The sequence below is a fragment of the Drosophila willistoni genome (genome assembly GCF_018902025.1).
Source record: "Drosophila willistoni isolate 14030-0811.24 chromosome 2L unlocalized genomic scaffold, UCI_dwil_1.1 Seg72.1, whole genome shotgun sequence".
Taxonomy (NCBI): Eukaryota; Metazoa; Arthropoda; class Insecta; order Diptera; family Drosophilidae; genus Drosophila; species Drosophila willistoni.
In genome coordinates, this window is record NW_025814049.1 from 1,806,907 (window position 1) to 1,828,981 (window position 22,075).

A 22,075-nucleotide genomic window follows, 5' to 3' on the forward strand; every position below is an offset into this window, starting at 1 on the left:
GGCCTCCTTTTATAACAAGTTCCAAAATGTGAAGAACTAGTTCATTTGAATTATTGAATTGTAGAAAATTTATGGCTACTAACTATGCATCGTTTATTCTGCTAAAAATTATATAAAAACAAAAAATTAGTTATTAATAATTATTTTGAATTTAAATCGATTTTAAAACGGAAACATCTTCCCGCCATTGCAACCTGTTATCGGTCTGCTAATAGCAGTGTGTTAACACACACTTGAGTCTGTTCTTTTATTTTGGCATCTGGCAACGCTATTTCAGTATTTACAATTAAACTTCTGTGAAATCTTCAAAGCGGAATAATGTCGAATGTGCGATGTTTGCACAAATTGATACGTTTTCGTAGGCTTCTAGTTCCCCTGAGTAAGTTGCTAATTAATTAGTACAAGTTATCACAAGAAAGCATTGCAATTGTCCTTCAATTTAACTGATTACGAAAGAGACGGCATCGTTAGAATCGAAGAAAACAGCTGTTTTTGTTTGTCGGTTGAAAGTGTGAGTGGGTTGGAATCAGTAAGAGGAAGAACGAAACGAGAGAGCAAAAGAAAATTTGCCGGGAAAGGCAGAAAATTTTAGTTAGTTACACTTGTCAAAATCAAATTTCATCAATTTGATCGTGATTTTAATACTGTGTGTGTATCTGTTAATGTATAAAAAGAAAATTTAACAAGCCTAGACATGGAGCAGCCGCCTTCAGCTAGCGAGGAGGCCGCTCGCAATTTTCTAAAACTTATAAAGCAGCTGCTGCAGGAGAAGGCGTACGAGGGTGTGAAAATGCTTTTCCAAAGCCCCAATGAGGCGGCAAGGAATCTACAGCACTTGCCCCTGATTGCTATGGACATATACGAGGACATTTGTGTGCCCAGTCTGGAGGATGAGGTGAATGTGGAGCAGCCCGAACTTTTTGACTGTGCCAACGAGCTGCTACGACTGGTGGCTCAGTATTATTTCTCCCTGGAAGAGTTGATGCTGGAGCTGATGGAAAAGATCGAGGAGAGTAGCAGCATTGCAGTATTTTCTGCCTACATGAGGGCTCTGCAGGTGGTGCTTCAGCGTCAGGGTGACCAGAAACCGCAGGCTGTGGAATGGTGTCTGCAGAGTGTTTCATCCCGTCTGAAGGAGTGCCCTTTGCCAGGATTTCTCAGCGAGGGCTACGACGAGGCTGCCGGGCGTCTGCTGGAACAGAACCAACAAGTTGAGGACTTAATGGCTTTCTATATAACAATAGATCTCTTCTACAAGCCGCTTTTGGCAGAGATTCTGACCACAGGGGCTTCAGTTACCTCCATTTTTCGGAATTGTGGTCTCACGCGGCGAAATGCCTTCACTTGCTTCTACGTCCAGCTCATGGGCAAGCCGCTAGCTCTTCTGGAAATGGGCTACGTACGCGATGAACTTACTCACAAATATGTCCACCAAGTGGTAAAGAGTTTGACTGAAGCTGTCTGCTCCTGCCTAAGTGATCCATTCTATCTACTGGGTCTGGTCGAGCAGCGGGCACGTTGGCAACGTAAATTGGATGCTGAGAAGGGTGTCTACGAGATGAGCAGTCAGAACATGTTTCTCATTGAAGAGAAAATGCCTCTCTATGCTGTCGCCATGTTCTACCATGCCCTATTGGTTGGCAATCTGCTGCCACCGAAGGCTCCGAAGATCTATCAGCCACTCTATTTATTTGAGACCGGTTTATATTTGGTTAGCGTCTTGTTGGAGCAAGTTGAGCCACCTCTGCAACACTGTGGCTTGCGCTTGTTGGAGCATCTAATGACCAATACTTTGGCAAACTCTGGAGTAATTGTTCCTTGCTCTTCCCTGCAGTTGGATGTGCACAAGCGACTGTGCGAGTCCCTTTGCAAAATTGTGGGTTACTCCCCGCAAGTTTCTCTGCGCCAAGTGGGTCTTCATGTACTCCGCAAATACGTCCTAGCCTTTGATCACGAAGGCAAATATTTCGTCTTGAAGAATTTAATCGAAACCCTGCAGCATGATGGACTCCTGGGCTACTTGGCCAGCATGTACAAGGATCTCGTCGACCAGGCCATGTGTCTCACTGCCTCTGAATTGCCATTGGTGTTTAGCGGCAAACAATTTCGAGAAATGTTGCTGCTTTGCCTTTGCGTTTTGCCACAAGATGTCAAATCTGATCTCCTGCTCCATTCCGATCGTATATGCAATGCCCTTAACATTCTCCGCTACTTTGCTATCAGGGATCTCTCAAATGACACTGGATTCTGGCATTTTCTGCCAGAGATTGAGGAAAGACTCATACAGCCATTGGGCAAGGCCCTGGACTTCTCGTTGGCCCACTATAAGGCCTACAAGGAGCGTGTGGAGAACGGGCAAAGTTCCTCGGATGATGCCCTCATGCAGAAACAATTAAAAATGCTGGCGGTGAACATCAGCAACAGTGGGATGGCCTCTGGTGATGGTTTGGATAACAATCTACCGGACATTGGACGTGAAGAGAAACTGGATGTGCTCAGTAGTTCTATCACCAGTCTGGAATCGCTATTGGGTCTCTATTTAAGGGCAAACGAATGCATCGAGCAATCCCTTCGAAATCGCCAACAACAACAACGACAAATATCACCTAGCTCTAATTGAGAACTTTTTTTATATATATATATATAAATATATAGATGTATATATGCGAATATATATATACATATATAGGTATATTTGTAAAATCATTTGTGTCATTTCTCTCTGGGGGCGACTGGGATAGATGGAAGTGGTTAGATCTCAGGTGGAACAAAGGTTCATGTGTGTGTGTGTGTGGTCCGTCCTTGAGTTTTTGCATTTTGGGTGCTAATTGTTCAACTAGATTTCGCTAAATAGATCAATAGTTGCTAATTGCTGGTTCCATAGACGAAGTCGTTGTCTCTCCATATGTGTGTTTGCAGTGGCAACAACATTTTGTGTCATGGATTTAGTTAATTGAATTATTTTTCACTTTGCAGATGCCCCAATCCGAAACAATGGCCATCTAGTGTCCCCCCTCGGCCAGAGCCGATCTTATGCACAGGACTCTAAGGATAAAACGCAATTGGAAGATTTTCGCTTACGTGAAGAGCAACGGGAAAAGGAACGCGATGCGGCGGAGGCAGCTGCCAAGCACAAACAAAATGACTCTGGCGGCGGAGGACACCAGCACTTCCAGGATGCGGAGCAAGCAGCTAAACAGGCTAAAGTAGATGGCATACGGCAGCAAATCCTTGATGCTGCACTCGAGCATGTCCCTCAATTGGGTTGGACGCGGCAGACCATTGTGAAGGGTGCCGAACAGTGTGGTTATCCTGGAGCTGTGCACGGCATGTTTCCAGAGGGAGGATTTGCTCTCGTCTCCCATTTCAATAGTCAGTCCAATGCAAAGCTAGTGCAAATCTTACAAGAGCAAACACAGAATGGCCAGCGCGAAGTCACAGATCCTCTGGACTTTCTTGTCCAGGCTGTGCGCCAAAGATTGGAGATGATAGTGCCATATAAGAGTCATTGGCCACAAGCCATGGCTCTGATTGCCCAACCGCAACACGCCTCAACGGCATTGGCTCAGGTATTGACCCTAGTCGATGACGTTTGCTACTACTCGGGTGATCGGTCTGTGGATGTAAGTAGAGGGCGAATGGAAGGCAGCAAATAAGTGACTTTCTTCCATCTTTTGTTTTGCAGTTTGGTTGGTACACAAGGCGTATAGGTCTGGCTACCATTATGAAGATGACCGAATTATATCTGCTACAGGATTCGTCACCTGATCATGCCCAGACTTGGTCGTTCCTTAAACATCGCATGGATGAAGCTGTCCAATTGCAAATGATGTTGGCTCAAACTGAGGGCATGACGCACACATTTCAACGTTCCTTCAATTCAGCCTTCATAACGGTAAAGCTAATCATTAACTATATCTTGGAGAGTTTTCTCAAAATATTGCTCATTCACAGGCACGTAATATACTGGGCCTGGGCTATAATCGTCCCTAAAAACCACCCGTAACCAAAGGAAGAAGACTCAAGGTATGGACCACCCGATCTACTGTATACATCTAGACATATATATATATATATAGAATTATATATGTAATTGTTGACAGCATCTTGTAAAGTTCGACTCGCGATTCTTCTAAATTCAAAGATGATAATGTTTCCCTTCTCCACCCCATATTTAAGCTAGTCTCTGTTTGTTCAATCGAAGCTCTGCATATATGTACATATATATAGAAAATGTCTTGAGTTGTTCCGATATAATTATTTAATACAAGAACTTTTATAAAATCCGATCATTTAAAGAAAGGAAGGTGAATTTATTAGGACGTTTCGATCAATTTTATTTGAAATTTTGGATCGTTTTCTGATAGCACAACTATAAACACACATATTTGGACATTTAGTCCTCAATCTGAACTACCTCTCTACAGCGAAAATAGTTTCCACCCTTTCTGGTGACCACTATTCCCGATGTGAGTTGTCCAGGAGGAGGAGGTAAGTAGTTTTATCAGCGCATACTCGTCCTCCGTGAAATGGAGCTTGGCCGTCTGCCGTCAAATGTGGATAGAAATTCAGTACCTTCAGTTAAGGATCTTTCACTTCGTATGGACATAGTATCGCGCATACGAGTGAGTCGAGCCCGTTCCTCTATTGATCTATAGCGGCGCACGGGTTCTGTGCCAATGGTTCCATCTTCCATCAATCGCTTTCGTTGTGGCATTCGTGATAGCCAGGTCCAGGGTTTGTCTGCAGCGAATGGTTCATGAAAGGCCATGGGGCCTTCTCCATATAAATATTTTTTTTTTGCTGGTTCTCTTTTCCTCCTAACGGATCCTGCCGATTTAGTTGATACTATCGACTGGGCTCTTACATTGACGGAAGCTATCGAGCGAGATGAGGTTGTGTTGTATGTGGACTCAAGAAGCTGGGATATCTCTGGTGGTGGTGTTTGTTGTTGGTTATCAACCTCTATCTTTGATTTAATGGGGTTTGGAGGATTTTCAGCCGCCACTTCGTAGTAAAGATCCGAAATGCCCTTAAGGGAGTTCGTGTCGCTTCGTTGTGTTTTGCCTTTTTGAAACAACTTATCCAGATCCAAGTCGTTTAACACTCGAAGCAACTGTTGCATGGACAGGGAACCGTTATTATCGCATAAGCTAGAGATGCTACACAGCAACTTAAGCAATTCGTCTCGCTCACCCAACAGACCCATAAGATCGCCCTTGTCCAGTCCATTGTTAAACCATTTATATTTGCGATTTAGCAATTGCATGCGATGCAAATAGTCCTGGATTAGACGGAGCAATTTCTCCACTGATTCCGGATGCATGGGCTCAAACAGATTACCGTTCTCGTCTATCAGAGAAGAAGGAGAAAAAAATAAAGCCTGGCTAGACAAGGGCACATCGTAGCTGCGTCGTCTTTTCATAATCCGCATCACTTTGCCATAGTTGGCGTGTAGCAGACGCAAGAGCATATAATGAGTCGCCTCTGGGGATTGTTGCAACCGGCGGGCCAGCTCAAAGATGACATTGCGATTGATGTCCAGCCAACGCGGTGGAAGCGTATGGCATACACAAGGATTTTTGTATCTTTCCCTCTTTCGCGCCTCCGAGTACCACATGTGCTCGCCGTCCGGCTGCTTTCGACCTCGAACAGAACAAGCGCTGGCGATCTCATGCACCGGACAGTGAGGACATGCGTACGGTATGGGCGGGCAGGGGGCGTGACGCAGGCGGCAGCAGTGGATGCACATTTGAGTTCTGTTATTAGAAATTAAACGATTTTGTCAGATGTTATTTACCCAATTTTTTTTTTGTTTTTTGTAATAAATAATAAAATAAAAGTGAATGTAACAGCTCGCAAATTTTAAATTTTTTTTAGTGTGACCAGACAGAGTAGGATTTTACTCTGCAGCCCTTTGGACTGCAAACAGCTGTTTCGCAAATCGCGTCATGCAGACAAAGAAGAAGAGCAGCAACAAAGTGTAACATTTTTAAGTATTGCGAAAAATTGCAAATTTTTAAGATGAGTTTCATGCAACCGATTCCTGTGAAATATGCCTGCTCCTGCGGCATCTTGAATCCGATCAACAAGTTGTTCTTTTGTCGACATTGTCCCAAACTGAGATGCGGTTACTGTGTGTGCCACGAGATAGAGTCGCACTTCTGTTCCAATTGCCTGGAGAACATACCGTCATCGGAGGCGCGACACAAGAAAAACTGTTGTGCCAATTGCTTCGATTGTCCATGTTGCCAGCACACTTTGTCGGCCCGTGCTACCACGGTGGCTGTTGTGAGGAAGCCCGACGAGGCCAAGGACAAGGAGGCGCAGAGTGGAGCAGGAGGAGAAAGTGGCTCAACCACACCCCTAAAACCGTCGAGTGTACCCGCAACTAAGAAAATGTATTATTTGTCATGCCTCTCCTGTCGCTGGACCACACGAGATGTGGGCATTCCCGATCAGGGTGTGGCAACTGGTACTTGGCCGGATAACGAATGCTTGTACCAGCTCCGTTTCAACTCTCTACTCGAGTATTATCAGTCGGTGGTGTTGCAAGAGAAACAGGACAGACAGGAGTTTCTGCGTCGCAAATCGCCCAAGCAGCATAAATTTCCAAGTCTGACAGATCGCACAGGTCTAACGGTATCTCTAATTCGACGACAAATCGGTTGGAATGAGAAGACTTTGCCGAAAAGCAAACCCATTAGCATTTCCCCAACTGAGGCCACAGCTGATGTGGAACAGCTACCGCCGGATATCTTTACGGAGCCATTGAATTTGCGTCAAGTGACGACAATCGCCCAAAGGCTTAGCCAGCCAAGGGATCAGCCCACAGCCGTGGGAAATTTGTATCCCCAACGCCGTTCGCTGTGGATTAAACGGTCGCTGAGATGTCGTCAGTGCGAGCATAATCTAATTAAGCCCGAATTTCATCCGACGTCCATTAAGTATCGAATTCAGCTCTTCGCTAGCCACCATGTTCCCGAAGTGGTGATGGTCCGTTGCGAACAGCCTCTGAAGTCAGGTCAGAAGAATGCGATTGTCGTAAAGATTACCAATCCAACCATGTATGACATGACCATAAGGATTCTGGATGCTCTTCCCGAGGAGGAAGAACAACTCACAACAGAAATGTTGCAGCAGGCCTGCAAAATCAAGGAGGAGGCGGTAACTTCCTCGCCTCTTCTACGGGCAGCCGGCATCACCTTAACCAGACAAAATTCTACACGTGAGATTAAGCGAGAAGTTAATGAATTGTCCAACACACTGATTGAACCACTGGAAAGCGAATTTGTACTGAGCCAACGCGACGATTCCAAGGAATTCGACGAAGACATCCAAGCGCGCAGCGAGATCGAAGAACCCAAATTTATAGTATGGCGCAAGGGCAACAAAGTTTTACTGAGACTACAGTTTACCCCAGAAGCGACATCAAAGATCTCCGATGAAGTCGTTTTGAGTTTCTATATGCAATACACTTACGTCAATACGGTGGCCAATACCACGGAAAAAAAGGAGCCAACCACTCAGGCACTCTACTCACGACTATTCATTCAGGCGGGCGCCATAGAAAAGGAATAAGCAGCGAAACGCGCTAATAAAATGAATAACTATATTTCCAAGTGGGATGGATAGTCTCCATAACTATTTAAACACACTTAAATTATGGATTAAACATACTAATTTTTTGTCATAGGCAAATGCTATTATATCTAATATTAAATAAACCTCTAATCCGACTTGCTAGTCCACTTTTCACTCTCTGCCCAAAGGAATTTGCCAACTTTCTCATCCTTGGCAGCAGGGGCCACTTCCTTGGGTTTGCAATCGCTGAAATACTGACCAGACACATTGACCAAATCGGGGTCAAGAGCTGCATAGATACTAGTTTGTGCCCCACTCTTGGGAGTCTTCAGCAAAGGCCACAACATTGGTTTCAAGAAATATCTGCAAGAACCAAAAAATTGTTAAAATCCACAATTCACAATGAATTCATTCAATCTCGAATTACTTACTTTACAAAGTTTGTTTGGAAGAATTTCCAGTTTCTGGCCAGCTCTGTGTCTACAACACCTGGATGCAGGGCATTCACAGTAACTCCAGTGCCCTCCAGACGCTTGGCCAGTTCGCGAGTGAACAAGACATTGGCCAATTTACTCTGAGAATACGCCGAGCCTTCATCGTAGGACTTTTCGCTATTTAAGTCATCCACATTGATGGCTCCACGAGTGTGGGCCAAACTAGAGACGACTACAATACGACTGGGAGCAGATTTCTTGAGAACATCCAACAACAAGTTGGTAAGCAGAAAGTGACCCATATGATTAACGCCCAACTGAATCTCAAAGCCATCTTTGGTCAGAGTTTTGGGGCAACGCATAACACCGGCATTATTGATTAGAACATGAAGTTTTTGTTGCTCAGCTTTGAAACTGTGGAGGAGAAGGAGGAGAAAATTAAAAAGGATTTCCCACTGAGAGAGTCCAACTTACCCTGCAACGAATTTACGTATGGAGGCCAGAGAACTTAGATCCAATTCACGTGAGAATACATTCTGATTATTCGTTTCTTTGACAATCTCCAGGCGTGCTATTTCACATCTGGTCATATCCCGACATGCCATATAGACTGTGGCTCCTCTTCTGGCTAGTTCCTTTGCTGTCTCTTTGCCAATGCCTGTATTGGCTCCCGTGACAATGACAACTTTGCCAGTTTCATTGGTTTCCTTGGTGAATTGGCCACCCTGCATATAATCCCTGTGATTTCAATTGGTGGTTAGTAGTCAATGGGTAATTTCGCCTATCGTTATCTTACTTCAGAAAGTAGACGCCAATGCCGATTACAGCTGACCAGATGACAGTTGGGCATAGCAGACAGTCTATGAATATGCACATTATCGATATAAATTATGTTGTAGGTTGTGATTACTCGACGAAGTTTAATTTTGAACTGAGAAAGCAAAGCAAGGGCTGCATTTGTTATATATACTAGAACTGAGAGCGCAAATCGGTCGGGTGTGGACGAGAGAGAGCGACAGATACATATATAGTGATAATCATGATGATATGCCAAACCGCATTTTGGAGAGCAAATATGAGTGAGGGAGAAAGCAGACTGGTGAAATACACTTCCAGAAGGTTCTAACACATAGAAAACCATTTGATATAAATATACTTTAATCCAATTTGATCACATAATGTTTCTGCCTCTATCCATGATAATACTCCAAGCTTAAGAGATGAAGAGAACTTTTTGATTGAAGACATTCAAAGTGTATGATCTTTAGATGTATTTCCTATCAATTGTAAGAGTATTTAAGATAACATTATGATTTTCATCATTGCGGCAATTCAGTTTCTTCAGACATACACAAGTGCTTCAACTTCTCAATGAAAGAGTTGATAAACAATTAATAGTGTTTGGGTTTGAAATGGATTGGATTATTGGACAATTTATATTTTTGTAAAAGGTTTAACGTTTAAAATGAATATTGAAATTCAAGTCAACGGGTCGTATGCGTGATCGTGACTGTTCTGTTTTGTTTTCGCCGATTCATGTGTAGTAATAATGTCCACCCTATTCCTTGGATTATCAATGCTGTGATAAGATATATATTTAGGTAGCAAAGAGTTTAATATACCCTACAAAGGTTAAATTTTTAGGTGACCTTTTTAAGTTTTATTAACACAAATTTTATTGCTAACCTCAACAATTAACCTAAAAATAAATTGACCCCGAACTTTTTTAATGACTTGTTTACTTAAGCTATGAAAAAGGTGTATTTAATTAATTGTTCGGACGGATTCCTGTCAACTTTTCACTCTCTAGCCAAAGCCATTGGCCAGTTTCCTCATTCTTGGCGGCTGGTGATGTCCATGTTGGTTTGCAATCGCTAAAATATTGTCCGGAAACGCTATCCAAATCGGGATCGAGGGCTGCATATAATGTAGTTTGTGCTCCACTTTTTGGTGTCTTAAATATGGGCCAGACAAAGGGCGTAAAGAAGTATCTGAAAATGTTTATAACGATTTTATTAAAATTATAAATATATTAGATAGTATTACTTATAATACGCACTTTCTGAAAATGTTCCAATGTCTTAGAAGTTCGGTCTGCACTACCCCAGGATGTAAAGCATTTGTGGTAACTCCAGTGTCCTTTAGTCTTTTAGCCAATTCTCTGGTGAATAATATATTGGCCAATTTACTCTGAGCATAGGCAAAATCTTGACTATAGGATTTCTCGCTATTTAAATCCTTCTTATTGATTCGCCCAAAAATGTGAGCCAAGCTGGAAACGTTAACAATGCGACTAGGAGCCGATTTCTTCAAATAATCGAGCAGTAGATTGGTCAGTAGAAAATGCCCCAAATGATTCACACCAAGATGCATCTCAAAGCCATCTTTAGTTAGAGATTTTGGACAATTCATTTGCCCGGCATTGTTTATCAATATATGCAGCTTATCCTGTTCCTGCTTGTAACTAAAATATAAAAGGATTAATATATATTATAACCTTGATTAATTTAGATCTTTTTGATTACTTGCCCCACTACAAATTTCCTTATCGATTCGAAAGAACTCAAATCCAATTCTCGAGTATAAATATTTGTGTTATTTGTTTCTTGAACAATTTCCCGACGAGCTTCTTCACACTTTTCCAGATTCCGACAGGCCATATAGACGGTGGCCCCTCTTTTGGCTAATTCTCTTACAGTCTCTTTACCAATTCCTGTATTCGCTCCGGTTACAATTACCACTTTACCCGTCTCATCGGTTGGCTTAGTAAATTGGCCTCCCTGCCAGTAGTCCCTGAAAGTAAATTGTTTTTAGTGTTTTGTTAGTTATTCAAAGTTCAAAGTTTGATGTCGCCTACCTGAGCAAGTGTATAGTAGCGGCTATAATAGCTGGCACAATTACTACAGGGCTAAGTAGGTAATCATAAATGAAACTCATATTTTCAATTCTTTATGTTGTCTTAGCTCGAGGCGGCTGTTAACAACTAAATAAAATGACATCTAAGTCAAGACTGAGCACAACAAAGACTCGCGTAATAGTTTAAACTTAAAAATAGCTCAGAGTTTAATTTAATTGAGAGTGAGAGTAAGTACATACATATACACACATGTATTATCAGCCTTTTATGAATCTTGTTGGGGTCATTTGCTCTCCATTCACGTAATTTTAGATTGATTTACAAATAGTTGAAACTCGTTTTCCATAGTCACGGTCAATAGACAGAGAGTAGACTTAAAAATGATGAGAGAAAACCGGCTTCAATAATAGCACTATAATAAAGTTTTATTTGTTTGTTTTCTAAAGGACATTAGATTAATGTCTTAATTCTTTATAAATTTTAAATTGATTTATTGTATTTTCTTTACTAATTATCCCCTTATAAGAAATTCAGTTTTCTTGCCTCTCCCATTTGATCACCCATTTATAACTAATCACTTAATAACTTATGCCTGTCCATTTTTCACTCTTTGCCCACAGCCATTTGGCCATTTTGTCATCACAGCCAACAGGGGCCACCTGTTTGAGGGAACATTCGCTAAAATAAACACCCGAAACTTGATTCAAGTCAGGATCCAATGCCGCAAATAGAGTTGTTTGGGCTCCGTTCTTTGGGGTTTTCATCACCGACCAAAAGAGCGGTTTCAGTGTGGTTCTGTTTGGGGAGAAAAAGATATACTATTAGTCTAGACCTATTCAGTTGATTCAGAAGATCAATAAACACACTCTGCTACATACTGGGCGATGGGAGTTTGAAAAAACATCATGTTTCTTGCTATTTCCGTATCGGCTATTCCTGGATTTACGGCATTCACCGTCACTCCAGTGCCCTTCAACCGTTTGGCTAACTCTCGGGTGAATAATATATTGGCCAATTTGCTTTGGCAATAGGCGACGCCTTCGTCATAGACGCAATGATCGCTATTCAAATCTTCCACTTGTATCAGTCCACGTTCGTGGGCTCGACTAGCAACAACCACAATGCGACTGGGAGCCGATTTCCTCAGCACATCGAGCAAAAGATGTGTGAGAAAGAAATGACCCAAATGATTGACCCCCAGATGCATTTCAAAGCCATCTTTGGTGAGTTGTCGTGGTGCCCAAAAGACGCCAGCATTATTGATAAGCAAATGCAATTGACTTTGCTCGCGTTTGAATCTAAAAAAAGGAAAATACAATAAAAACGCCCTGCATAAAGGATAGAAACTCGCACACTTACCCGTCCACAAATTTTCTAATCGAGTCCAATGAAGCGAGATCACATACACGAACGTAAATATTTTGATTATTGGTCTCTTCAACAATTTCATTGCGACTTCTTTCACCTCGTCTCTTGTCGCGGCAGGCCATGTAAACGGTGGCTCCACGCCGCGCCAATTCCCGCACTGTCTCCTTGCCCAGTCCTGTGTTGGCTCCAGTTACGATCACAACTTTACCCGTCTCATCGGTTTGCTTTTTGAACTTTTGGCCTTGCATATACAATCTAGAAGATAAAGGCGCCATAACTACTACATAATCAGTTGCAGATTGTTGTTACTCTTTTATTGGTGTTGATTTCCATACCTTAAACAGTAAGCGATAAGGGCCACTAGTCCATGTGTCAGAAGAATGGGTACCAAGCCATGCAGAATATTGGTAATAACTCCCATACTTCCGCACAAGAGTGAGGTCTTTGCCTAAATGTATGACGAAATGTAAATGCTTCGACCGACTTTTTCTTTGCTTTATTTTTTTGGTTGAGTTTTTTTTTTAAAGATTCCCGTAACGATTAGTCGACGACAACTGATAAAATTGATAGCTCGACTGGTGGCTATGACGATTTTATGAGTACCCTGCAAGCGTGAAATCACTTTTAGACATTGTTTTGATTTTTTTTGTTAAGAAACCTTTGAGATTCTCCCCATGGAGCGAGGCCAAGCATTTGACCTGTGGTCGGCAAATGTATACAACACACCGTATATACATATTTCTATTTTAAACAAATGATGTATTAACAAGTAACCGGTTTTTGGCAGCAATTAGTCATTCAGTCAAGCAGTGAAATTTCTATCGAACATGGTGTCATATGAAGAAGATCCATAATTGGGATACGCATTTCATTGGTTTACAAATGGCATGTCAATTATGATTCCACTGCTCCTCCTCCTTTTCGCATTAAACAAAGTGTTGAGGTTTGTCTTCAGGTTTTTGTAAAAAAAATGTTTTTTTTTTATTGCTCAGTCGCTTTGGGTGAATTAACTTTTAATATTTGTGAACTTGTCCATTTCTCGCTGACTGCCCAAAGCCATTTGGCTGTTTGCACATCTGTGGCTGCTGGTGCCGGCTGCTGCAATTGACAGTCGGCAAAGTATTGGCCAGTTACTTGCTCCAATTCGGGATCCAGCGCGACATAGAGACTAGTTTGTGCCCCGTTTCGGGGCGACTTGACAAAAGGCCAAAACAAAGGTTTGAAAATTAATCTACAAAGGGATACAATCCGTAAAAAAAAGCGTTCTAATCATGTGAAAACATTATACGAACCCAGCAAAAAAACTATTAAAGAAGCCCATATGTCTAAAGAGTTCAGTGTCCACAATGCCCGGATGCAGGGCATTAACCGTCACACAGGTGCCCTCCAGACGCTTGGCCAGTTCGCGAGTGAACAGGATATTGGCCAATTTACTCTGATTGTAGGCCTTGCCCTCATCATAGGATTTTTCGCTATTCAGGTCAGCTGTGTTAATTTCGCCGCGGGTATGAGCCAAGCTGGAGACATTTACAATTCGACTGGGAGCAGATTTCTAGAATACAAATGGGTTTATATAACAATCCTAAAGAAGTACCGCCATTAATACCTTTAGTAGATCCAATAACAGGTTGGTCAGCAAAAAGTGTCCCATATGATTGACACCCAATTGCATTTCAAAGCCATCTTTTGTCACAGATCGTGGACAACGCATCACTCCAGCATTGTTGATTAGCACATGGAGTTGGTCCTGCTCCCGCTTGAATCTACAAAGGACATTTTAAAATAATAACCATTCTCTGTTTTGACAATCTGGACATACTCTGCAATAAAGTGTCGAATGGAGTCCAAACTGGCCAAATCACATTGCCGGCAGTAAACATATTTGTTTTGCGTATCTTTAACGATTTCAGCTCTAGCCTCTTCACATTTATTCATATCCCTACAGGCCATATAGACTGTAGCTCCTCTTCTTGCCAGTTCCCATGTTGTTTCCTTGCCAATACCCGTATTTGCTCCGGTTACAATCACAACTCTTCCAGTTTCATTGGTCTTTGTGGTGAATTCACCGCCTTGCATAAGATCCCTAAAAAGATAAAGCCGGTAAACTTTAGTTGGTAATTTAATGAAAAGGCGGTTTTTTTCAATAATAACTGACTTTATGCCACATGCTAAGCCAACTGTAGTGCCAGTTACACTAAACCAAAATATTGGACGACTTTTTAGGAAGGTAAAGAATCCCATAATTCGGTTAGCCTTTCGTTTGCCACGGAAAGAAGACAAAAGATTGCGCATTGTGACGTCAGTGATGAAGTTAAGTCCATCTAAAGCAAATATGATCTCAAATTTGAAGCGCAACTGTTTTTATAATAGTTTACCTACGAATTATTTTCATTTAAATAAAAAATTAATAGAATTAGAATGAAATTACTAAAAGGTATCAATAAATTCGGCTGTCATCTACGATCATTCATATTATCCCACAATGGTAGGAACCCACATAATAATGTAAAATAAATTATTTCTTAAACTAATGTATGCATCCTTCCTAAATTATTGAGGAAATATAATTTCCTTTTTATTTCTCATTTTCTGACCTATCATATGTCTTTTGAGCCTTGACTGTAAACAACTACTTTTCAACACGGGACTTTATTGAGCTATCGATATGTTATCGATATTTTAGTTCTAAGCTTTTGTTTCAGGTGTTGTTGGCTTTGTTTTGATTTAACACGTAAATGGTAATTAAATTATTTCTTAAAAATTACAAAGCCAACTGAGTCAACTTGAGCAATCCTGACAATAAACAACACTGAGGCAGCCTAGAAGAAGCAAGTGTGACATTACAAAAAAACAACAATGCGACGCAATGTGTAAGTCAACGCCAACTCGACTGTGTCTGGTGGCTGTGTCAACAAGTTTTAGACAAAAACGTAACGTGATGTCTTCCGTTTCTGATTTCAGGCGCCAGCACCAACAAGACGATGGGGTGGAGGAGATATTCGGCCGAACAGAATACGATACCGAAGAATTAATGGATCTGGATTTAATTCAGATGGCAAACAGACCGAGCACACAGTCCAACAAGCTGGCTCGCTTTGAGAACACGCTGGAGGTGAAAGTGCAGGAGGACGATACGCTTCAAGCTTTGGCACTGCGGTTCCACTGCTCTGTGGCGGACATAAAGCGCCTGAACAAAATCGATCGGGAGAATGAGATTCATGCGCGTCGCATTATCCGCATCCCTGTTACAGTACACAATGTCCTGCTGGGCAACGGTAGCATATTGACACAGCAGGACGCACTGCCAGCGGTGCACAGGAGCGGCAACAACAGTCCGCGACATAATGCGGAGCCTACGCTACAGATTGAGCGCAATCCTTTGGAGGACGCTCGTTTAATGCTCGACGAGAGGCTTTTAGTTGCAGCAGTCAATGCATCTGGAACTGTAGACAATCAGCCTACGACGTCCGCAACATCTACAGGAGGTGCTACTAATGGGATTCTTGGATTTCCGGATGATGAAGGTGAGTAAGCTCCACAGGTTGCAGGCAATAACACGGGTTTGGTATTTCGATAGTCCTCCTTGGTTTAACTTTACCGATGTTTAGTACTTTGATTTTCTTGTCACCTCGAAAAATACTAAAAAGCTAAAATGACTATTTTAATGGCGGCAATCGAAACCCGATATATTTACACAGTTCGGTCACACTACACTAGCAGATTTAGTTTAGTCATTCTATCGTATAGCAAATGGAAAAATAAAGAGAAATTGCCAATTTAGAAGGCATTAGTAGAAAAACAAACAAAAAGTATAAAAAAATATCAATATGCCAGACTACCTGGGAGACGATCAGCGCAAGGTGAAGCACGAAGAAAAAGAGGATAAGGAGATAAAATCCCTGGACGAGGGTGATATTGAATTGTTGAAAACCTATGGCCAGAGCCAATACCACAAATCGATTAAGGCTATTGAGGAGGATATTCAGAAAGCGGTGAAACAGGTCAATGAGCTCACTGGGATCAAGGAAAGCGACACAGGTCTGGCACCGCCCGCTCTCTGGGATCTGGCGGCGGACAAACAGATCTTGCAAAATGAACAACCCCTCCAAGTGGCAAGGTGTACCAAGATAATTAATGCCGACTCTGATGATCCCAAATACATTATCAATGTGAAGCAATTTGCCAAGTTTGTGGTAGATCTAGCCGATTCTGTGGCCCCCACCGATATCGAGGAGGGCATGCGAGTTGGTGTTGATCGGAATAAATACCAGATTCATATACCATTGCCTCCAAAAATTGATCCAACAGTGACAATGATGCAGGTGGAAGACAAACCAGACGTCACTTATAGTGATGTAGGTGGTTGCAAGGAACAAATCGAAAAACTACGAGAGGTTGTCGAAACCCCATTGCTGCATCCGGAAAAGTTTGTCAATCTTGGAATCGAGCCTCCAAAAGGTGTGCTGCTCTTTGGTCCTCCCGGCACTGGTAAAACGCTGTGCGCCCGTGCAGTGGCCAATCGGACAGATGCCTGCTTTATTCGTGTCATTGGCTCCGAGCTGGTGCAAAAGTATGTGGGAGAAGGTGCACGCATGGTTCGCGAACTATTCGAAATGGCTCGCTCCAAAAAGGCATGCCTCATATTCTTCGATGAAATCGATGCCATTGGTGGAGCACGATTTGATGATGGTGCTGGCGGAGACAACGAAGTACAGCGTACTATGTTGGAGCTAATTAATCAGTTGGATGGTTTCGATCCGCGTGGCAATATCAAAGTTCTCATGGCCACAAATAGGCCCGATACTCTAGATCCGGCACTCATGAGACCAGGTCGATTAGATCGTAAAGTGGAATTTGGCCTGCCCGATCAGGATGGACGATCGCATATATTTAAGATTCATGCCCGCTCCATGTCCGTTGAGCGGGACATTCGTTTCGATCTGTTGGCTCGATTATGCCCCAATTCGACTGGTGCCGAGATTCGGTCTGTTTGTACGGAGGCTGGCATGTTTGCCATTAGGGCGCGTCGCAAAGTGGCCACCGAGAAAGATTTTCTTGAGGCGGTCAATAAGGTCATCAAGAGTTACGCCAAATTCAGCGCCACTCCGCGTTATATGACCTACAATTAATTAAGCATTTGCATTATATTCTCTGGTCTTTTTTTGAGCAGCTGGAAAATATTAAGTAAATAACTATTAGTAATGAAAAGTAAAGAAGAAAATAAACGTTCATAAATAACTCAATTCTCCAAGTCCTTAAAGCTAATTTGTGGGGTTTAATTTAATGATGTATGCAACTCTAATGGAAACTTTTGTTTACTCCAGCCCACACAGAGCGATCTGCAAACGATGACAATGCGCCACTGCTGAACGAAATGCTTATGGACAGACATGCTCCATTGGTTCGTCCCATACCAGGACCATCCTTGCGCGCCATCGATTGGTCTGGCTCTGATTGTGATATGTCCTGGATATGCCTTCTGGTGTTCATACTCGCTCTCTGTGTCGTTATACCGCTGGTCTACGTCATCTATCTCGCCGAGCATCCACATCATCACATATCGCAGTAATTGAATTGGCAACGAAACAAAAATGAGACCCATTCCAAAAAATGTACTGTCCGCTGAATTTATTTTTCTATGCATATATAACATAAGGATTCCTATCGTATATGACGTCTCAAAAGTCTCTCCCATTGTGTCTATGTCTGTCTCAAAAAAGCTGTACAGAATTTTCCAAGAATTGGATTGAAATTAAAGCTGGCGCAGCTTTATTTTTATCTTGTAAATAGACCTGTGTCTTTCATAATAATTGTAGAAAATAGAAGAATGCATATCTTAGAGATAATAAAAAAATAATATAAACAAGAAAATACGAAACTCAAACGAAACTTTACAACCTGTTAAGTTATGTTTTTAGGGAAGTTATTAGCTTCACAAAAAAGAACCTTAATATTCTATGCACTAACTATTTGCTTGAATTCTTTAACTGGGATCATGATATTTCTTAAATTTTGTAAATCGCCTGAAAATTGTCAGATGTAGAGCCTTATGTACTAGTGCAGCAACAAAAGGACTTGGTTTCTGATGTCTCCCCGATGATCTCTGTCATGACGAAAATGATGGGTTATCTAATTCTTTTAGATTTCTGAAGGACATTACACGACATGGTGATATCGACTCATTTGGACAAGGACTTAAATTTGTCCAAAGGACACTCAAATTGTACTTAAGTTAACCGAGTTATGAGCATTTTTCTTTTTTTTATACTTTATCCAAATCCCCAACTTCATCTAGTGGTTAAAAGAACTGGAGAAAATAACAAAATCATTAATATCTCAGCTCTCCGCAGGACTGTAGAGAAGTGTCCTTTGCATCAATTATAGTTCTTGAGTATTGCAGTCTTCCTGATCTTTCGATGACTTTTTTGGAAATGTCACCGATGACTTTTTCAGAAATGTCATCGATGACTTTTTCAGAAATGTCATCGATGACTTTTTCAAAAATGTCATTGATGACTTTTTCAGAAATGTCATCGATGACTTTTTCAGAAATGTCATCGATGACTTTTTCAGAAATGTCACCGATGACTTTTTCAAAAATGTCATTGATGACTTTTTCAAAAATGTCATTGATGACTTTTTCAAAAATGTCATTGATGACTTTTTCAAAAATGTCATTGATGACTTTTTCAAAAATGTCATTGATGACTTTTTCAAAAATGTCATTGATGACTTTTTCAAAAATGTCATTGATGACTTTTTCAAAAATGTCATTGATGACTTTTTCAAAAATGTCATTGATGACTTTTTCAAAAATGTCATTGATGACTTTTTCAAAAATGTCATTGATGACTTTTTCAAAAATGTCATTGATGACTTTTTCAAAAATGTCATTGATGACTTTTTCAAAAATGTCATTGATGACTTATTCAGAAAATGGTATTGTGAGATGTTTGACATTTTAACACACAAAAAAATCGTTCAGAAAGTTATATCTTCTTACAGAAGGACATTTTAGTGATATGGCCAGTTTAAGCAGGTCATTAAGTACAAACTTACAAAAGGATATTCTAATCTTCATTGAAATGACTGTTATAAGCACATTAATTTTTCTAAGTGAACCCCCTACAAAAATGCGAGCAATATTATTTGCAGGATATTTAAAATCCTTTAATGCAGGTTTATAGCCCTGAGCCTGGAGGATCCAAAATGGAATCGACCAATGTCCTGCAAAGTTATAGACTCGATTCGTTTTTTAGCTCTAAATATCAAAGAATTTTACATGTTTGTTTTCTGCAACTCAATTCATCAATATACAAACAAAACAATTTTACTCTCTATTTTACAATTTGTTCTTCTTCTTCCCTCATTCCCAAAGCAAAGCAACGCACGCATACAAATACAGTTCATGTAGCGTTGCGTCTGTGTGTGTATGCATGTACTCTGTTGATGACGAAAGACGTAGTAGACAGCAAGCAGCGCTGGGAGCAGAGCAGATTACACCCATACCTCGCTTTGCGTCGTTTCGGTTTGCGTTTTTTCGAAGTTGCGTCGCTGATCAATTAGCACTAATTTTCATTGTGCGTCGTTAGATTTTCGATGTTGCGTTGCTCAGGAAACGTTCGTTTCTTTTTTAATACCTTTTTTTCCAAAAGGTGGCAACACTTTAGTTGCTAACTGCGCGCGCTGTGTATCAAAACAGGGGAATTCCCCTTTGATTTGCTTCGACTCACTTTGCCATTTGCTTGCCCACCTTTTATGTAGAATATCGCGTTTCAATTAGTGAGTTGTGCTCTTTAAAATAGATCAATAAGTTTTTTCGTGTTATTTCTGATCACATATAAAAAAAGGTAAATAATTTTTTAATTTATTTATTGGCAGAGTTATATTATTTTGTTACACAAAATTATTTTTTAGTTAAATGAGTGGAAAGGATAATGCTGGTGGAATTACCAAAAATAAAAAGAAAGCTATCAGTTTGGAGACAAAACTAGATATTCTGCGGCGATTTAATAAGGGCGAGAAGGCTGTGGAGATAGCAAAGGCTCTTGGCCTGGCTGCAACAACAGTCAGAACTATTAAAGATCGAGATGGAGATAAAATAAGAGAGGCTGCAAAATCTGTAACATCATTAGATGCTAAAACGATGATCCGTACAAGGAGTTCTTTGATGATTAAAATGGAATCCTTGCTTTCAATTTGGATTGAGAATCAAGTTGCGCAAAGAATACCATTAAGTAAAATGGTAATTCAGACGAAAGCAAAAAGCTTATTTGATGATATTAAAAGTCAAACCGTATCCAACGATGATGCTAGTGATAGTACCGCCCACGATAATGAAACTTTTGAAGCAAGTCAAGGCTGGTTTGAAAGATTCAAGGTTCGAGCAAATCTGCACAACATTGCTTTTAAAGGCGAAGCAGCTAGCGCTGATGTAACTGCTGCAGAACTCTACCCAGCAGAGCTAAAAGCTTTAATCCGTGAGGGCGGCTATGAACCGAAACAAGTTTTTAATGTTGACGAGACAGGATTATTTTGGAAACGTCTACCTCAGAGAACCTACATATCTAAAACAGAAAAATCTGCGCCCGGATTTAAAGCTAGCAAGGATAGACTGACTCTTCTTCTTGGTGGAAATGCAAATGGTGATTTCAAATTTAAACCATTTCTTATTTACCAATCAGAAAATCCAAGAGCTATGAAAGGTTATTCAAAAGATCTCCTTCCTAATGAAGAAGATGACTATGACCGTGACCATTTAGAGATATCCAAGCAACAGAACTTAACTTCCAAACAAATTTCCAAAGCGATATCTTTGATTGACGAAGGTGTGGAGATTTTCTTAAAAAATGATCCTGACAGCGAAAGGAGCCTTAAAGTGTCCCAGGCGGTAGCTGCGAATATTAATTGCTATAAGGAATTGTATTTTATGCAAAAAAAAAAAGCTGGTCAGACAACACTGGACCAATTTTTTTTTAAAGAAAGCCGACGTACGACAACAGACACTGAAGACTTATCAGATAGTGATTAATTGTAATTTTATTTAAATTATTGAATAATTGAATTATTTATTTTGTTTTAATTGAATTAATTTCTTCTTGTTTTTTATATGCATAATATGAAATAAAATGATATGAGATTTTGTTTGTTTTTTAAATGTTAATTTGTTAAATTTTAGTTTTAAAATGTATGTATTTTCGTAACCCTGGAACCTATCTTCGATTTTTACATGGCTTGCTATAGAAAATCATAATTCACTTTGCGTTGTTTCGACTTGCGTCGCATTTTTTTGGAACGTATCCCCGACGCAAAGCGAGGTATGGGTGTATTATATTGACTGTAACTTGTGTTATATTGTTATATTTATCCGATCACATTCAAATTTTGGGATTTGGGGTTTTATATCCAATATTATAACATATGTAAATTTCATAGCATACTCCAATTTTTATGAAAATGTTTCTTCTAGTTCTTTTAGAGCTATATGATATAGTGGTCCGATCCTGATGGTTTTCATACTTTATTTTTCCCGGGTAATAAAAAAAACCCCGAAAAAAAATTTCAGCCCGATAGCTCTTAAGACGGCTGAGTAAGACGCATATGCACAGACGGACGGACAGACGGACATGGCTATATCAACTCAGCTTCTCATGCTGATCAAGAATATATATACTTTATGGGGTCGGAAACGTCTCCTTCTGTGCGTTACAAACATCTGACCAATTTTATAATACCCTCTGCAAGGGTATAAAAATCATAAAATCCTGACGCACGACGAAAATTACATGTCTTTCTAGGATGTCCTTGATTAACTCTTCAGATTGGCACCAAA

At 40.7% G+C, this 22,075-nt stretch overlaps 10 protein-coding genes across 13 annotated transcripts; 5 read left to right on the forward strand and 5 right to left on the reverse strand.

Moving 5' to 3' along the window:
- The first annotated feature begins 255 nt into the window (after window positions 1–255).
- On the forward strand, window positions 256–4,302 carry LOC6646245 (ubiquinone biosynthesis protein COQ9, mitochondrial). Its single transcript, XM_002068822.4, has 4 exons — window positions 256–379; window positions 2,977–3,623; window positions 3,686–3,895; window positions 3,955–4,302. The coding sequence occupies exons 1-4, from the start codon at window positions 319–321 to the stop codon at window positions 3,991–3,993; spliced, it is 957 nt and encodes a 318-aa protein (XP_002068858.2). The 5' UTR covers window positions 256–318; the 3' UTR covers window positions 3,994–4,302.
- LOC6646246 (glomulin) lies at window positions 478–2,652 on the forward strand. The gene has a single exon (XM_002068823.4). It carries the CDS (start codon window positions 695–697, stop codon window positions 2,618–2,620), a length of 1,926 nt encoding a protein of 641 aa, XP_002068859.1. The 5' UTR covers window positions 478–694; the 3' UTR covers window positions 2,621–2,652.
- A 718-nt stretch (window positions 4,303–5,020) lies between the features above and the next one.
- Window positions 5,021–5,831, reverse strand: LOC6646244. The gene is made up of 2 exons (XM_023177804.2): window positions 5,197–5,831; window positions 5,021–5,116 (listed from the first exon to the last, which is right to left on the reverse strand). The coding sequence occupies exons 1-2, from the start codon at window positions 5,750–5,752 to the stop codon at window positions 5,082–5,084; spliced, it is 591 nt and encodes a 196-aa protein (XP_023033572.1). The 5' UTR covers window positions 5,753–5,831; the 3' UTR covers window positions 5,021–5,081.
- Window positions 5,832–5,936: 105 nt separating this feature from the next.
- LOC6646243 (dynactin subunit 4) lies at window positions 5,937–7,739 on the forward strand. The gene has a single exon (XM_002068820.4). The coding sequence runs from the start codon at window positions 6,025–6,027 to the stop codon at window positions 7,579–7,581; it is 1,557 nt and encodes a 518-aa protein (XP_002068856.1). The 5' UTR covers window positions 5,937–6,024; the 3' UTR covers window positions 7,582–7,739.
- Window positions 7,599–8,955, reverse strand: LOC6646242 (retinol dehydrogenase 13). The gene is made up of 4 exons (XM_002068819.4): window positions 8,815–8,955; window positions 8,493–8,756; window positions 8,016–8,432; window positions 7,599–7,947 (listed from the first exon to the last, which is right to left on the reverse strand). The coding sequence occupies exons 1-4, from the start codon at window positions 8,892–8,894 to the stop codon at window positions 7,731–7,733; spliced, it is 978 nt and encodes a 325-aa protein (XP_002068855.1). The 5' UTR covers window positions 8,895–8,955; the 3' UTR covers window positions 7,599–7,730.
- A 691-nt stretch (window positions 8,956–9,646) lies between these two features.
- On the reverse strand, window positions 9,647–10,990 carry LOC6646241 (retinol dehydrogenase 12). The gene is made up of 4 exons (XM_002068818.4): window positions 10,876–10,990; window positions 10,548–10,811; window positions 10,078–10,482; window positions 9,647–10,009 (listed from the first exon to the last, which is right to left on the reverse strand). The coding sequence occupies exons 1-4, from the start codon at window positions 10,953–10,955 to the stop codon at window positions 9,787–9,789; spliced, it is 972 nt and encodes a 323-aa protein (XP_002068854.2). The 5' UTR covers window positions 10,956–10,990; the 3' UTR covers window positions 9,647–9,786.
- Window positions 10,991–11,274: 284 nt separating this feature from the next.
- On the reverse strand, window positions 11,275–12,664 carry LOC6646097 (retinol dehydrogenase 12). 4 transcript variants are annotated; one of them, XM_002068817.4, is made up of 4 exons: window positions 12,579–12,664; window positions 12,235–12,498; window positions 11,754–12,173; window positions 11,275–11,670 (listed from the first exon to the last, which is right to left on the reverse strand). In XM_002068817.4, exons 1-4 carry the CDS (start codon window positions 12,662–12,664, stop codon window positions 11,454–11,456), a joined length of 987 nt encoding a protein of 328 aa, XP_002068853.2. In that variant the 3' UTR covers window positions 11,275–11,453. The 4 variants fall into 4 exon arrangements, with proteins under 4 accessions (XP_002068853.2, XP_015033169.1, XP_046866280.1 ...); XM_015177683.3 differs by having other exon boundaries at window positions 11,742–12,173; XM_047010324.1 differs by having other exon boundaries at window positions 11,742–12,173; window positions 12,235–12,523; window positions 12,579–12,644.
- Window positions 12,665–13,193: 529 nt separating this feature from the next.
- On the reverse strand, window positions 13,194–14,555 carry LOC6646096 (retinol dehydrogenase 13). Its single transcript, XM_002068816.4, has 5 exons — window positions 14,399–14,555; window positions 14,063–14,326; window positions 13,850–14,006; window positions 13,536–13,795; window positions 13,194–13,474 (listed from the first exon to the last, which is right to left on the reverse strand). The coding sequence occupies exons 1-5, from the start codon at window positions 14,533–14,535 to the stop codon at window positions 13,225–13,227; spliced, it is 1,068 nt and encodes a 355-aa protein (XP_002068852.3). The 5' UTR covers window positions 14,536–14,555; the 3' UTR covers window positions 13,194–13,224.
- A 372-nt stretch (window positions 14,556–14,927) lies between these two features.
- On the forward strand, window positions 14,928–18,114 carry LOC6646095 (lysM and putative peptidoglycan-binding domain-containing protein 4). Its single transcript, XM_015177632.3, has 3 exons — window positions 14,928–15,113; window positions 15,205–15,767; window positions 17,568–18,114. Exons 1-3 carry the CDS (start codon window positions 15,100–15,102, stop codon window positions 17,810–17,812), a joined length of 822 nt encoding a protein of 273 aa, XP_015033118.1. The 5' UTR covers window positions 14,928–15,099; the 3' UTR covers window positions 17,813–18,114.
- LOC26529342 (26S proteasome regulatory subunit 7) lies at window positions 15,941–17,486 on the forward strand. Its single transcript, XM_015177702.2, has one exon. It carries the CDS (start codon window positions 16,071–16,073, stop codon window positions 17,370–17,372), a length of 1,302 nt encoding a protein of 433 aa, XP_015033188.1. The 5' UTR covers window positions 15,941–16,070; the 3' UTR covers window positions 17,373–17,486.
- Window positions 18,115–22,075: the final 3,961 nt, after the last annotated feature.